Source organism: Zalophus californianus, chromosome 3, assembly GCF_009762305.2.
Source record: "Zalophus californianus isolate mZalCal1 chromosome 3, mZalCal1.pri.v2, whole genome shotgun sequence".
Taxonomy (NCBI): domain Eukaryota; kingdom Metazoa; phylum Chordata; class Mammalia; order Carnivora; family Otariidae; genus Zalophus; species Zalophus californianus.
In genome coordinates, this window is record NC_045597.1 from 9,282,332 (window position 1) to 9,296,554 (window position 14,223).

General features: G+C 48.2%; 1 protein-coding gene across 1 annotated transcript; it reads left to right on the plus strand.

Moving 5' to 3' along the window:
• The first annotated feature begins 3,857 nt into the window (after positions 1-3,857).
• Positions 3,858-11,523, plus strand: METTL21C (methyltransferase like 21C). The gene is made up of 4 exons (XM_027590700.1): positions 3,858-3,975; positions 7,055-7,206; positions 9,994-10,111; positions 11,129-11,523. The coding sequence occupies exons 1-4, from the start codon at positions 3,858-3,860 to the stop codon at positions 11,521-11,523; spliced, it is 783 nt and encodes a 260-aa protein (XP_027446501.1).
• The last annotated feature ends 2,700 nt before the right edge of the window (positions 11,524-14,223 follow it).

Here is a 14,223-nt window from a genome sequence, read left to right on the forward strand (position 1 = left end):
CCTGAGATCAATTGTTCCATTGTTCTGCTTGTTAGAAAGTTCTTTCCTATTGAGACCAAATGTGCTTCCCAGGCACTTACTTCATCCGTGTGTCCTTCAGAGTCATGCCCGAAGCCTAATCCCTTGTCAGGGGCTGACATTTCAACGATGTGAGAGTCAGTCATGTGTCCCCTCCCCTATAGATTGGGCGCACCGGCCGGGTGCCAGGTGCCGAAAAGACACAGGGCACGGCTGTTGCACTTGGAGCCCAAACCTCTAGGCTCTCTCTCAACCTTTGAACAGGAATTTCCAGGGGCCTGGAGTCTATGTGTTTTAAAGCTTCCAGGTAATTCTGATGTAGCCAGTATTTAGGGACACATTCATATACATTGCAATCAGTTTTTAAAAGTTATTTATACAATTGCAATGATGACCATCTTTTTGCTACCGCTTATATCTAGGGGTGCTTACATAGCAGTGCTGACCCCTGGTGGAAGCCAGTTACCCAAGTGACACCATCAGAGACCTGATGGACCACTTGGGGAGTAGGCAGCATTCGAATGACATGTTTGAGCAAGGCTCCAGGTCACCTCCCCTAATTTAGGGGAATGGGAAAGCAAACCTAACGGTCATGGGACCACAGCACATCCAGATGAAGATCCTAACTTAAAAGAAATGCACATAAAGAAAAAAAACCTGACAGCAGCAAAAAGAGTACAAAGGTGGGGTGAAAAAATTAAAAGAGGCTCTTGTATCCACTCAAGTTCAATCACTATTTGCTCAGCCCCTCATAAATGCGAGTGACTGTTTAGGTCCCATCTGCCAAGCTTTTAATTTACATGCCCTATATTCTATTTTAAGGGTTCCCAGGCTTCCCAAATGAGCACACGATTTTCCTCCTTTTTTAACTGCCTTTTTTTTTTTCAATGAACGAAATTGCAATGGCTTGCTTTTTTCTTGGAAGAGTTTTTCCTGGTTTCCTGTTCATTGTTGCCTCAGCTAAATTCTCCTCATGCAGCCTTAAGCCTTTAACTCACGTCCCTTCTAGTTAGATGTTCTCCTGTCTTCTCTTGGTAGAGTCCTGTGTTATTTCCAGCTGCTCGGAGCAGGGTCCGGGACGGTTCACCGCAGGCACGACTCCTCCCTTCGACCACAACAGTTTGGCTGATGAGCACAGAGAAAGTCTGCACGTCTGTACAAAATCCTGACCAGCCCAACCCCCACTTCTTTTTAAAGTGAAATATGTCTACATTTCAAAGTCCATCACGGCAACTGGATACCATAGAGGAGAGCCTCTGTCTTGCTGGAGGCATTTTCTGGATCTTTTGAGGGTGATTCCATTTCACGTTGCAAGGATTGCATGTAAGTATGTAGGAAAGAGAGAGAGAGAACACTGAGAATTGAAAGAGGGAGAGAGAATGGATATTCTAGCAAAGTAATGTGTCGAGTCCTGGTGGGTCATGCTACCCTAAATAACTTGGGCTTGCACTGGCTGGCTTTTGTTCATAAAATGTTAATCCTTTCAGGTGCAGATCTATATAAAACATTGGGGAGTCAAGGGTGCACAGAACTCTCACCTCTCTTGTGCTACGTAAGGTAATGTTTAAGTTTGAAATGATTTTGAGGGGTCTAACAAGACGTCACTTGAAAAACTTCTGGAATCTTTATCAAATACTAACACGTGCCATATGGCATATGCGACGTCAGACTAACGGCATCAGGTAGAGAGCACCGTCATTGTTTTCTAGATTGCCTTCCGGTGCACACATGTCAGGGAAAAAGTTAATTTCTCGTGTCAACTATGATGATGGGGGAGGGGGTCGTTTCCTTTCATAAGGAAAAGCACACCTGGTATCGGAAAATAATTCTCCTTTGCTTGCAGGCAAAATGAGCAAATGTCTTAAATGTAGTGCCCAGAGTCCCCCGGTGCTGGATGGAGTGTGGCTTGTGTGACCGCCCTCCCTGCTTCGCACAGAGTGGTTGCTGTTGTATGTGAGATGCTCTGCATGCCTTACCTCTCCCAATTCCCACAACCACCATAGGAGGTAGTATCCCCATTATCTGCAACTTCGATAAGGAACGGGCGTGGTGGAGCTAAGATTCAGTGGAGGCTTCCTCCCTGAAGACGCAGTGTGTACTCATCAGCAACCAGGCTGCCATCGTTTAGGGGAATAATTAACTTCCTGGAGTTGGGGAAACTTGAAAGGAATGCAGGAGTAGGTATCTGCAAGAGAAAGAACTTCAGAGTGAAGCACAGACCTGTAGGGCACTCTGGCTGGTTTGGTGAGTTGGAGAAGTATTTGGGACAAATATTTGATTATTCGATTCTAGAGCCAATGAAAATGTTAAATTGCTTTCACAGTGATCTCATTTGTTTGCAATCCTGGTGCGCATTAACGTGAGGGACAAGCGACCTGTCCGGGTGTGCAATGGAATGACATTTGCTTCAGGGGATGTGCTCTCTTGCATTTTGTCTGTGTGCTCACTGGAGTAAGCCAGTGCCCGAATGGCTTTTGGTCAGCTAGGCAGTGATGGTATGGCTGGCGTGTCTGGTTGCTATCCCTGGCTGGCTGGAACGATGGGCTGGGGCAACTCGGGTGTGGAGACTAACTCAGGATGGTAAACAGCTTTTTGTTAAAAAAAAAAAAAAAAAAAAAAAAAAAAAAAACAACTAGGAAACATCACTGTGGTAATTTCAGGGCAAAGTAGGCAACGGCACCCAAGGCTGAACAAGCCCACCCAAGGTGTACCTGCCAGGCGGTTAAGAGCGTAGATTCTGCAGCTGGACCTCCTGGGCTTGACTCCGCCTCTGCTCTTGGGCTGCTTTTTGAGTTCTCTGCGCCTGGATTGCTCACATCTGAGAAGAGGCATAATAATAGCATCTACTTCAGAGGAGCGATTGCTAGGACTAGATGAATCCATAGACTTAAAGCAGCAGAACAGGGTTTGGCCACGATACACGCCCTGCGGTGATGTCATGTGTTACTATTTTGATGCCGACCAGTGATCCCCACAGCCAGGTCTCCTTTTCTAAATCAGGTGGTTTTCTTTTCTGTACACTTCCACTCTCCTGTTTCCCACTGTGCCCCTGGGAAGTCGGCAGATACTATATTATCCCCTTTTTGCTGATGAGGAAGTGGCTCGGGAGGGGATTATGTGAGTGGCCAAGTGCCCAGTCAGGTTCCTGGCTCAGCCTCCAGCACTTCCTAGGATCTTGCAATAAAGTCTCAGAAGAGAAGGGAGCAGCCCTGTGTTTGGTCCAAATGCTCCCTTCTCATCCACTATGTCATTAACCCCTTCATCCACACGGTACCCCCGGGAGGGGATTATGTGAGTGGCCAAGTGCCCAGTCAGGTTCCTGGCTCAGCCTCCAGCACTTCCTAGGATCTTGCAATAAAGTCTCAGAAGAGAAGGGAGCAGCCCTGTGTTTGGTCCAAATGCTCCCTTCTCATCCACTATGTCATTAACCCCTTCATCCACACGGTACCCCCGATGGTAGAATGTGCTGCTGGATCAGAGTTTCTTCATTAAGGTTCATTTCCAAAAGCTATTAGAAAGACATTTTAGACCCGAGCCACATCATGCCTGTCCTCTGGCGACACTTGGTCTGTTTTTGCATTTCTTGATGCACAGAACAGGTGCCGTGATGGTTAATGGTCCCCCCCTTCTCCTTTGCTCTGCAAAACTAGGATGGCAGCTCCTTGAGGAGCTGCTTTGCTCACTGGGGGAAACTAAGCTGAAAAGCAGGGGTTCTTTTCGGCTCAGCAGATGCTAAGGCGATAAGCTGCACCTTTTAGAGCCTCTGGGAGGCTCAGCCAGCCTGGGCTGAGCTTGTGGGGCCTGTCTGTCTGGTTCTCTGCTCTCCAGCGGCTGCGGTTATGGACCTGTGTCTGAGCTCCGAGCTGCGGGAAGCACCGTGCACCCCAGATGGCTGCTTAGAGCCGCCGGCGGAGGCGAGGTCTCTCCAAGAGGATGGCACCAGCAGACCCCCAGGAGGTAACCTCCTTCCTCACCACCACACCGTGTCAGTTGCTTTTCTGGCCACGGCACTTCCCAGTTAACTTCAGTGACAAGAATTCCCAACTCCTTCTAATTCTAGGTTGTTCCTATTAGTGAAGCTTAGTAGATAAGTGCCTTTAGGCAAGCGTGAGCATAGCATTAAAAGTAACCTCTATTTTTTCATTATTTACTTATCTAAATTAGTCTTGTGCTGTGTATAAATCTCAAATGGTTATATTTTTGTCCCAAGAACTTTTTAAAAAGAAACAAAATCTTGATTCGTGTCTGCTTTTCGCCAACATGTTCTCTTGGCAGCTACATCACACATGGGTTGCATTTCTGGACAGGGACTCGGTAGTAATAAATAATAGACCTAACAGGTAATGTCAGAAAAGCCGAGGCATGGCATTTCAACCATTTATAATCATTTAACACAGTAAAATTATGTTCCAACTCAACTAAGATGGGATGCTATTTATTTTTACTAAACTAGTTTACGTAAAAAGGCAATTCTGTCTCTAAAATCTGATCTCTCTAAAACTCTCAGACTAGCATCGATACAATAAATGAAAACATTTAGTGTGCAATAAGCATACATTTCTTTATCTTTGTCGAACATAGAAGGGTCTTATGGGAGAATATTTATGTGCCCGCGTTTCTTTACAATGTTGGTTGGGAAAACATATCAGCTCATTCGCCTGTGAAATGATGAGCTGTTCCAATTCAGCCCATTGACTTTTCCCACTGTCTTGAGAGAAAAATAGGTCCCCAGCTGGTGGGACGTGGGGGGAAGGGAAGAAAGACCTGCCTGAGCCACAGTGGGGAGGGAAGTCTGCAGGGGCTGGCGTGGGTCCTGGCTGGTCTGGCTGCCCCCAGTCACCTACCCCAGGGACAAAACCTCAGAGGAAAGGGGGCAGCCCTGTATTGACTCCTTGCCCCGACCGGCCTGTACCAGCCCCTGAATTTCAGGGATTTTTTTTTTTTTTTTGAGGGTTGTTGTTAAACATGGCCATTATTGAAATACGAGTTTTGAAAACTTATCACTAAATAGATGATATAAAAGCCAAAGAGATATTAAAAAACCAAGGTAATGAACACTCACAACGCATCATGACTTACTTTGTTACATTTTGAGATTATCTTTATGCATGCCTACGCTCCTGAGCTTCCTGGTGTCTGTTGTCCTGCCTGGTGGAAAGCAGGTGGAAAGCACCCGTCTCAGTGGGCAGCGCACGTCCTTTCCCGGGGACGTCTGCAGGGGAGTGTGGGAGCATTCCCACTGTGGTGACCATCAAACCCTACAGATCAGTGCTTCCTCCCCTCGCCCCAAGCTGATGGTTGAACATGTCCCGGCACACCACCGTCTAGTCTTCTGCCTTTTTATCATCTCTCCAACAGTTCCGTCAGCCTCCCAGCTCTGAGGGGAGAGACTAGGGCCTCTTTGGTCATTCACAGAAAATGAGCTGGTGGTGTCGGATGTTAGGAGCTCCCCCTATGTTGTGAGTGCAGGCTATGGGTCTCCCTCCCGCCCCTCCTGACTCCCCACAGCCCCTACCAGGACGATGTCTCTCGCCTTGGTCACTATTTATTAGCAGGTTCCCGCCAGCTCAGTGAAGTCCCAGGTCTCTGGAAGCTCACCTTATAGGTCAGGGCACAGAATTCTGGCCCCGGGAGGGGGGGGGGTGGAACTCAGGCTACGTCAGACCCGGGGGCGGGGGAGGGAGAGGGCAGGGAGGGCAGGAGTGACACCCTGGGGAGCTGCGGACATCCCTCATGCTCCTTGACAACCCAGTCACTGTGCTCAAAGACCATTTCTCAATCTGCTGCACATAGACACTTTTGGGGTAAAATACAACAAAAATTCATTTCTAGAAAAACACAATGAAAATACACGCGAAGATAAAACGCAAGCCCTGTGTGTTTGGGTAAGTGGATGTGGTCACATTGCTGGAAACATTTCTAAGAGCTGACTCCAAATGTCTGTGCTCTTCTGTGACCCCGTTCGGGTTTGCAGACGGCTCTGGTGCAGGTGCTCTTCGGTGACACCCAATGTCCCCTGCCTCTGAGGGGCGCGCTCCCGATTAGGTTTCTCCAAACACCCTCCACCCTTCACCCTGTATTCGCGCCCTGCCCCTGCCCCCTCTAACACCTCGAGGGGACATTCCTGATTGGAGCATCTCCAAGGTTAACGGACCACTCCTTGTAGCTATTTTCCGAAGCCCACATTCCACCTGCAGCTAAGAAGGTCCCAGGCGGATCTCAGGGAGCAGAGGCGGGTTTCCTGCCGGTTTCCCTCCGGCTTCTGGCCGCTGATTCCTTCTCACCGCCAGTACCCGCCGCTTCTCTGCTGCTGGCGACCCCTAGTGCGAGTGCGCTCGGCGTCCCACCCCTGACATTTTCCCACCTGCTCGTGTTATCCTGGAAGACTCAGCAAAATCGGCACAATCTGTGCTTCTAGGATGTCAGTCCCGATCAGGTGCTCTTTTCCGCTCATTTTATATGATATATGAGAGCTGCTCATGAGTTTAAAGTGTATTTAAAGCCGTTGTAACCTTATAGGCTGAGCTCATCTGACCGCCTGCCCCAGGACTGTGGAGCTGGCTCGTCTTTGGGTGACCTGTACCTTTTGAGGAGCAGTTGTAGGAAGGATTTAAGGAACACGCTCCAGCCAACATGTGGGAATGTTACTTCGCTTCAAGTCCTAAAAATAGTCAGGTCTGTGTTTGCCTAGGTCCTCATCCAGGCAGCTCATTCTTGCCATTCTGCCGGTAAGCTGGCTTTCTCCGGCCATCAAAACAGAGGGGTGGGGATAGAGCTGTCCTCGGCTACATAGCGGAACGGACCCAGGGCATCGCCTGGCGTTTCGGCATCTCATGAAAACATCGCATCTGAACTTCGTGTCCCTATCGTCCGGTATCACTCCGTTTTGTGCTAGTTCACAGCACTGTCATTGCTGGCGTCACCCCCTCTCTGTGGGAAAACCGCCCGGTCCCCTCCCATTTTACCAGTTGTGCCTCGTGTGTGCTTGCTCTGGGTCAACAAATCATGGAACCTATTTAATTTTCTGCCCCCACAGATTCTAACAAGATAGAACCATCTCTTCATAGCCTTCAGAAATTTGTCCCTACAGATTACGCCAGCTACACACAGGAGCGTTACCTGTTTGCAGGCACGAAGATCGTCATCCAAGAATCCATAGAGAGCTACGGAGCGGTGGTGTGGCCAGGGGTGAGACAGCCATTACCTTCGGGATGTCAGGGCTCCTGGGGGCGACAGTTCCCCCGTGGACAGGTTGCCGAGTGCTTTCACCTTCTGTGCTTCTGTGGAGGCGGGTCACGTGTTGGCCCAGGGGCTGGGGTGCACTTGGCTCTGCAAAAGCCCAGCATCTCCCCCAGAAGCATCATTTCCCTCTGTGCCATGTTTCCTGAAACATTATTTTTTACATCAGATCAGCTTGAATATTTCAGGAAGTAAGATGAAAAATCCATACGAATTTTGAGGAAAAAAACAATCGGAGCCGGGTGCTCGCTTCCCTTCCACGCCATGGGTGTTCCCGGGGAAGCGGGTAGGAAGCCGCCCCCCTCTCCTCCCTGCAGGCCCCCGTGAGAGGGGGGCATGGGAATGGGGGAGACGCTCTGAATCGCAAGCCAATCTGCTAGTTCCTGGCTGCTCGCTTCACCTCACCTCCCCCACCTTTTTTTCCACACCAGGGAGGTTGGGCGGTGTGAGCACTTGTGGAAGCTGCGTATCACGCCTGCCACCTGGGATTACCAACGTGCCACTGTTTGCACCTGCCAGCTGGGGAGGTGGGGGCTCAGAAAAGTCGACTCATTTGGGAGAGCTGTGCCACCGGGTTTGGGACTTTGGCCCTCCGATGCCCGCTGGGTTGTTCTTGGAGAGGCTTGGGCTCCAAGCTGCTCTGTCGCTGGCGGGGAATGGCCTGGGGTTTGTCTTCCAATGCAGACCTGGGACTCAGAGGTGCTGCCACTCCTGGGGGGCGGGGGGGTGGGGCAGGCCCCTGCTCCAGGGACCGCAGCTGAGCGACAGGGGTGGAGGTGCTATGGAGCTCCCTGGGGCAGGGGCCTGGGTACCAGTGGCAGGTGATGGGGGACAAGGAGGCTGGACGAGGGGAGGGGCAGACAAAGGGCTCCAGGCTCCTAGAGCTGCCCACCCCCATCCCCTAGCTAAGGAAGCTCAGTGTTTCCCCCCCATGCATGTTAAGTATGATTTCCTTCATGGGGAAATCCTCTTCTTGGGCTTACTAACAAGTTTGAAAACCACCAACCTGCTCCCCAGCTTCCTACTGCAATATATTTGGCAAATGGACAGCCGTAAGCAGGGGTACCAGGAGATCAGGAATGGAAGAATATTTGTCCACAGGACCATTTTATTCCGAGGCCTCAACCTTCCGCGCACCAAACCCTGGCCTCTCCTGGCACCCCCAGTTCCCGAAAGCTGCCAAGGAAGGGTTTCCATGACGTGCGAAAACCCGCTTCCTCGTGGGACTCCGGGTGCCGCTGTCGGTGAAGGCTCTCCCGCCTGCGCGTTTGCTGACGGGGCTGGGAAGCTGCGGGTGGCGCCGTGCCATGCTTCCTGAGAAAACCCGGCAGGGCACCGAGGGACGCTTGGAAAACCCCTCAAAGCACGTCTCCTTGGTGGCTCTAGGTGACACTCTTCCTCACAGGGAAACCCCTGCCATCACAAATCACTGTCCTTCTTCTTCATCCAGAAGCTAGAGCTCTTGGCAACGCGCCGTGCGTGGCCGTTTCACCCGCCGCCCCCCGCTGGACACTCGGGGGGCCGGACACTCCCCATCCTTCAGCGCCTGGGGCACCCCCTGCGCCCCCAGCGTGTGCCTCCTTGACGCCGCTCGCCCGTCTCCGAGTCGGCGCACGGGCCCCCTCCCAGCCCGGCCTGCGCCCCCCGGAGCGGAGCCGTGAGCGCACGTCCGTCTGGGCGTGTGGACTCTTCCCTATGAACACACGGCCCGGCGGGGGGCGGGGGGGGGGGCAGCAGCCTGTGGGCTGGGGTTCCTGCCGCCCCAGCCCACGCCCCCCACAAAACGTGGCGTCCCATCAAGTTCAGAGCAGCCACAGGAAGACGAGAGGTGCGAGTGCACAGACCAGAGTTCGGTTTGCTCTGTCATCTCAGGATTCACGTCCTCATGCCCAACCCTTCGGATCTCTCACATCCGCGGCGCTGCTGAGACCGCACTGGCATAAAGGCGAACGCCTCATCAGTCAGTGCAAATCCAATACCCTTGATCTCTCCGTAGAAAGGTCAGCAGAAGGTGGAGGCAGAGAGAATGAAGGGATAAGGAAGGGAACGTTTGAGCTGCTGTCTACAAAGTTATCTCAATTCATTCACATGCTTTTTAGCACCTCCTCGCCGCTCCGCAAAGTGTGGTCCACGGACCGGCAGCACCGCCCTCGCCCGGTGGCCTGTACAAGCGCAGTCTGGAGCACCCCCCACCCCGCCCCACAGTGTGCGCCCCTTAGAAGCACTGTATTGAGTCTGTTTCTTAGATGACCGCTTAAAAAAAATAAACTGCCCAGTTGTCCAGGGTAGCAGACAAAGCCCTAACCCACCTGAACTTCGAGAAAGGAGTCAGGAGGGAAGTGGGGAAGACGTACAGCAATGCTCTTGAAGCAGGCGGCCGGCGGCAGGACCAAACCAGAGCAAGAGGTTGCTGTTTTCAGGCCTCCTTCCTGGACTTGTAAGAGCCGAGGGGACCTTCCTCTTCCCGGACACTGACCCAGAGTCTTCGGATGGATAGAGGCGATTTAGCAAGTCTGTGTCTCCAGTTCCTCTGATGCATATCATACCTTTCATACTCCAGAGGTCCAAATAGGGCATTGAATGCATATTTTGATTCTTCCGAGCCCCTCGATAAACTGCAACGATTAATAACATCTCTTGTAGTGTTTCGCTTGGGGTAGGGGAGGGAGGTCGGGCCACCACTGTTTTCCAATGTTCCAACGCTCAGGTGACACCTGCAAATGTTTTTTTTTTTAGGCTACCGCTTTGTGTCAGTATTTGGAGGAACATACAGAGGAACTGAATCTCCAAGATGCCAAGGTACTTGAGATTGGTGCTGGACCAGGCCTTGTCTCCATTGTGGCCAGTATTTTAGGTTTGTCTGCTTATTCCTGACTTTGTTTCCAAAACACTTTGACTTGGACAGCAATGATAGGGAGCGCTTTCTCTCCGGCCAGCTGTGACTCAGGTGCTTGGCCATGACTTCACTCACTGAATCTCCCAAAATATCATGAGCTAGGAATCAGTACTGTTGGCCCAGAAATAAGATAATCGCAGGTGAGAGAGAGAGGTTAGGGGGCCTGCCCGGCCCACCGAGGACCATGTGATGAAGCTGAAATTCAGGAGCTGTGACTCTCCTGTTGTACACAGCTACGTTTATGCTGTCTCCTGCTTTTCGTGGCGAATATTATAACTAACATTTTGAAGAAAAATAAGGGAGTTCATCCAAGGTGGAGACAGATTTACACCAAATGCAAGTTGTGAGTTCCGGGCATTGAGCAAGAGATGGGTACAGATGTGGCATACTTCTGACTACAGCATTACAGAGCTTCTTCTATTACATCCAGTCTGGAAATGGGATGGTCTACTTTGTGAACTCTTGCCACTAGCTTTAAAACGCCTAACGATTAATTTAAAAATTTAGGTTGGAGACAGGCAATCATACAAAATAGGTCAAATCTTCAGATAGAGTTTTAGAAGGAAAAACATGATTTATTAAGCAGCTAATTATCCTGAAATCTCCCAACACCACACAACTATTTCTTAAAAAATGATAACATTATTCTATTTCAGTGGTTCTCAACCAAAGGTGATTTGGCCCCATAAAGGACATTTGCCCACTTCTAGAGACATTTTTGATCGCCAGGAGCTGGGGGTGGAGTATGGGGGTGGAGACCCGGGACACTGGGAAACAGCGGACTGTGCACAGGGCAAAGCTCCCCATGGGAAATTATCCAGCGGGATTGGGTCAAGTATGTCCAGTCCACGTGTAAATGTGGACAAAGCTGAGAAGCCCAGGTCCATTTCTTGTGTCTCCCTGAGTGTCTGTGTCCACTGTGGCTGCCTGCATGTTTCCAGATAATTGTTACAATTTTTCTCTTTTATCTCTTAGGAGCTCAAGTCACAGCAACGGATTTGCCTGATGTTCTAGGAAACCTTCAATACAATCTTTTGAAGAACACATTAAAACGTGCAGCACATCTGCCGGAAGTGAGAGAGCTGGTTTGGGGAGAGAGCCTGGAGCAACACTTCCCCAAGTCGACGTTTTATTACGACTATGTTCTGGCCTCGGACGTGGTCTACCACCACTACTTCCTGGACAAGCTGCTCACCACCATGGCGTACCTTTGTCAGCCAGGGACGGTGTTGCTTTGGGCAAACAAATTCAGGTTCAGCACCGATTATGAATTCTTAGATAAATTCAAGCAAGTTTTTGACACAACACTCTTGGCTGAATTTCCAGAGTCATCAGTCAAAATTTTCAAAGGAATACTAAAATGGGATTAAATTAAACAGAATGCCTTTCGAAACATTAGTGTCTTTTGAGCAGTATTGGGAATCGTATTGTCAATAAAAGACTTGTGAGATCGAGAAGGTAGTGCATAAAAACGACTTGTATGCCTAGATAAACATAATTTAATATTACAGCAGCTCTCTAAAATAACCTATTTAAGATTATCTGGTTAATCTAAATATCTACAAAGAGTAATATGAAAACTTAAAAGTAGCTGTGTTGGCTTCCAAAAAGTCTCAATTGTTTAACAAACTTTACGTGAATAAATTTGTAAACAAATGGATTTCCCCCTTGTTCTTTCTACTGCAAATTTGTCAGTACTACACTTTGGTCACGTGCTTTTTGAAACTGAGCTTGGAAGGGTCCTTCTATCTTAATTTTGAAGAATCTACTGATACAGATTTTAGCTGTAGCAAAAGAAGAGGCTACTGAGTGACAGAAAACAGTAACATGGACTGAAAGTGGAAAATACGGGAATGGTTCTAGAATAAGGAAATTGTCAAGGATGTTGTCTTAGGAACTTCCTAAGAGAATCCACTCTACGAATGCCCTGGTTCTGTGCCAATGAATTGCTGGGATCATTTCAAGTTGGATTTCTGGATTGTCTGTTTCCCCCCGCAACACACAAATTTATGATTAAAATTTCTAGAAAAGTAGGAAAGAATGGAATTTTTGTGTGTTCTGATAAAGGAAGGCTACAAAAAAATCTAAAACATCATGATTATAAAATGTTAAAAGCGGGGCGGCCTGGGTGGCTCAGTCTTTAAGCGTCTGCCTTCGGCTCAGGTCATGATCCCAGGGTCCTGGGATCGAGCCCCGCATCGGGCTCCCTGCTCCGCGGGAAGCCTGCTTCTCCCTCTCCCACTCCCCCTGCTTGTGTTTCCTCTCTCGCTGTGTCTCTCTCCGTCAAATAAATACAATCTTTAAAAAAAAAAAAAGTTAAAAGCTTCTTCTCTAATAGGGGAGAACAATAAAAAATCCAGCTACCACCATTTCTCAGCATTATACTAGAGGCTTTAGCCAATGTGGGAAAGCAAAGGAATAAAACATGCACATTTAGAATGCAAGAAAACGGGCACTATTTGCAGATGATAGCATTGTTTATGTAAGCCAGGGTCAGCAAACCTTTTCTGTAAAGGGCCAGCTAATAAGTATCTTCAGTCCACATACTATTTCTACAGAATATGTGTATTATATATATATATTTACAGCCAATTACAAAAATTCAAGATCCACTCTTAGCTTGTTGACCCTGCAAAAAACAGGCTATGGATTGGATTAAACATATAGGCCCTGGTTTGCTGACCCCTGGGACTGTGGATGATCTACAGTGGAATTACTGGAATTCATGAGTTTAGCAAAGTTGCCAAATATCAATATTTTATATAAAGTTCAGTGATGTTACAGCATGGGACCTGACCCTTAAATCTCTTCTTAGACTTGTAAGTGGATTTCTTTCACATTTCCAGAACAAAAGGATATAATGATCATATGCTTATTTCATTATGTTCTAAATGGATACAGGTCTGCCCTTTTAGAAAAGCCAGACTGATCATGATTCTAAAGACTTTGTCTTCAAACTTTTATAGGAAAATTTAAATATATTAAAAGTAGATGAATCGTACACTTTAAACGTGCAGTTTATTGTGCAGCAACTATAATTCAATAATGCTGGTTAAATAAGTAGATGAAAGAATCATGACCTAACCCCCCCCACCCCCACCATGGATTTTCAATTCCTGGCAAATTTTGTTTTATCTGTACCTCCACCTACTTCTCCAATTCTGTATTAATTTGAAAGAAATAATAGATACCCTTTCTTCTGTAGATTTGGTTCATATATATGAGACACATAACCATAACTTTATCACCCTAAAAATATATTTTATGCAATATAAAATTTAAACTAAGTAATTTAGTATTATATACTTTGGAAAATCCAGGGTTCCAACTTCCATTTGCCTCCTAAATGCCATGACATTTATTTTTAGAGTTTGTCTGAATTGGGATCCAGATGGGGTCCACATTTGATTCACTGACTGGCTGGCATGTATCTGAAGTCTCTTTTGACCTGTGGCTTCTCCCTCCCTCTTGCTCTTCCCTCTGGCCATTTATCTGCTGAAGAATCTGAGTTGTCTGTCCCGTGGCATTTCTACCCGCTGCGTTATGCTGACGGCATCACCAGAGTATCCTTCAAAATGTCCCTCCACCTTGTTCTTCCTGTAAATTGTACATTTTCATGACTCAGCTTTGGGACCACCCAGGCCAAGCCCAGCTTGGACCAAACTCCAGCCAAGTTATACTCATGAGTGAGAAGAAGTGATTGTTGTTAGAAGCCACCGAGTTTTGAGGTGGCTTGGTAGACAGATCAGTGAGGCATATAGGTTAGTACCTTTTAAAATCACACATAAGATGAAGATTATAAAAGATATTTCCGGCTGCTTTATATTCTACTCACATTTTGGATAGGACTTGGCATAGTCAGGTTCTAGAACTATCATGTCATGACTGGAAATGCAGGCAGTCCCGGACATCTGTAATTGATCCTGGAACTGTAATTATTATTGTTTGACCCTTGAGAGGACATGGCTTCAATACATTAGACACTTGCTTGTTGAGTTTTTGAAATCCTCTCATAAAAGCAGGGGTTCTAAGTGACACTAACATAAGACCTTTGCAGGAGGGGTGCAGCT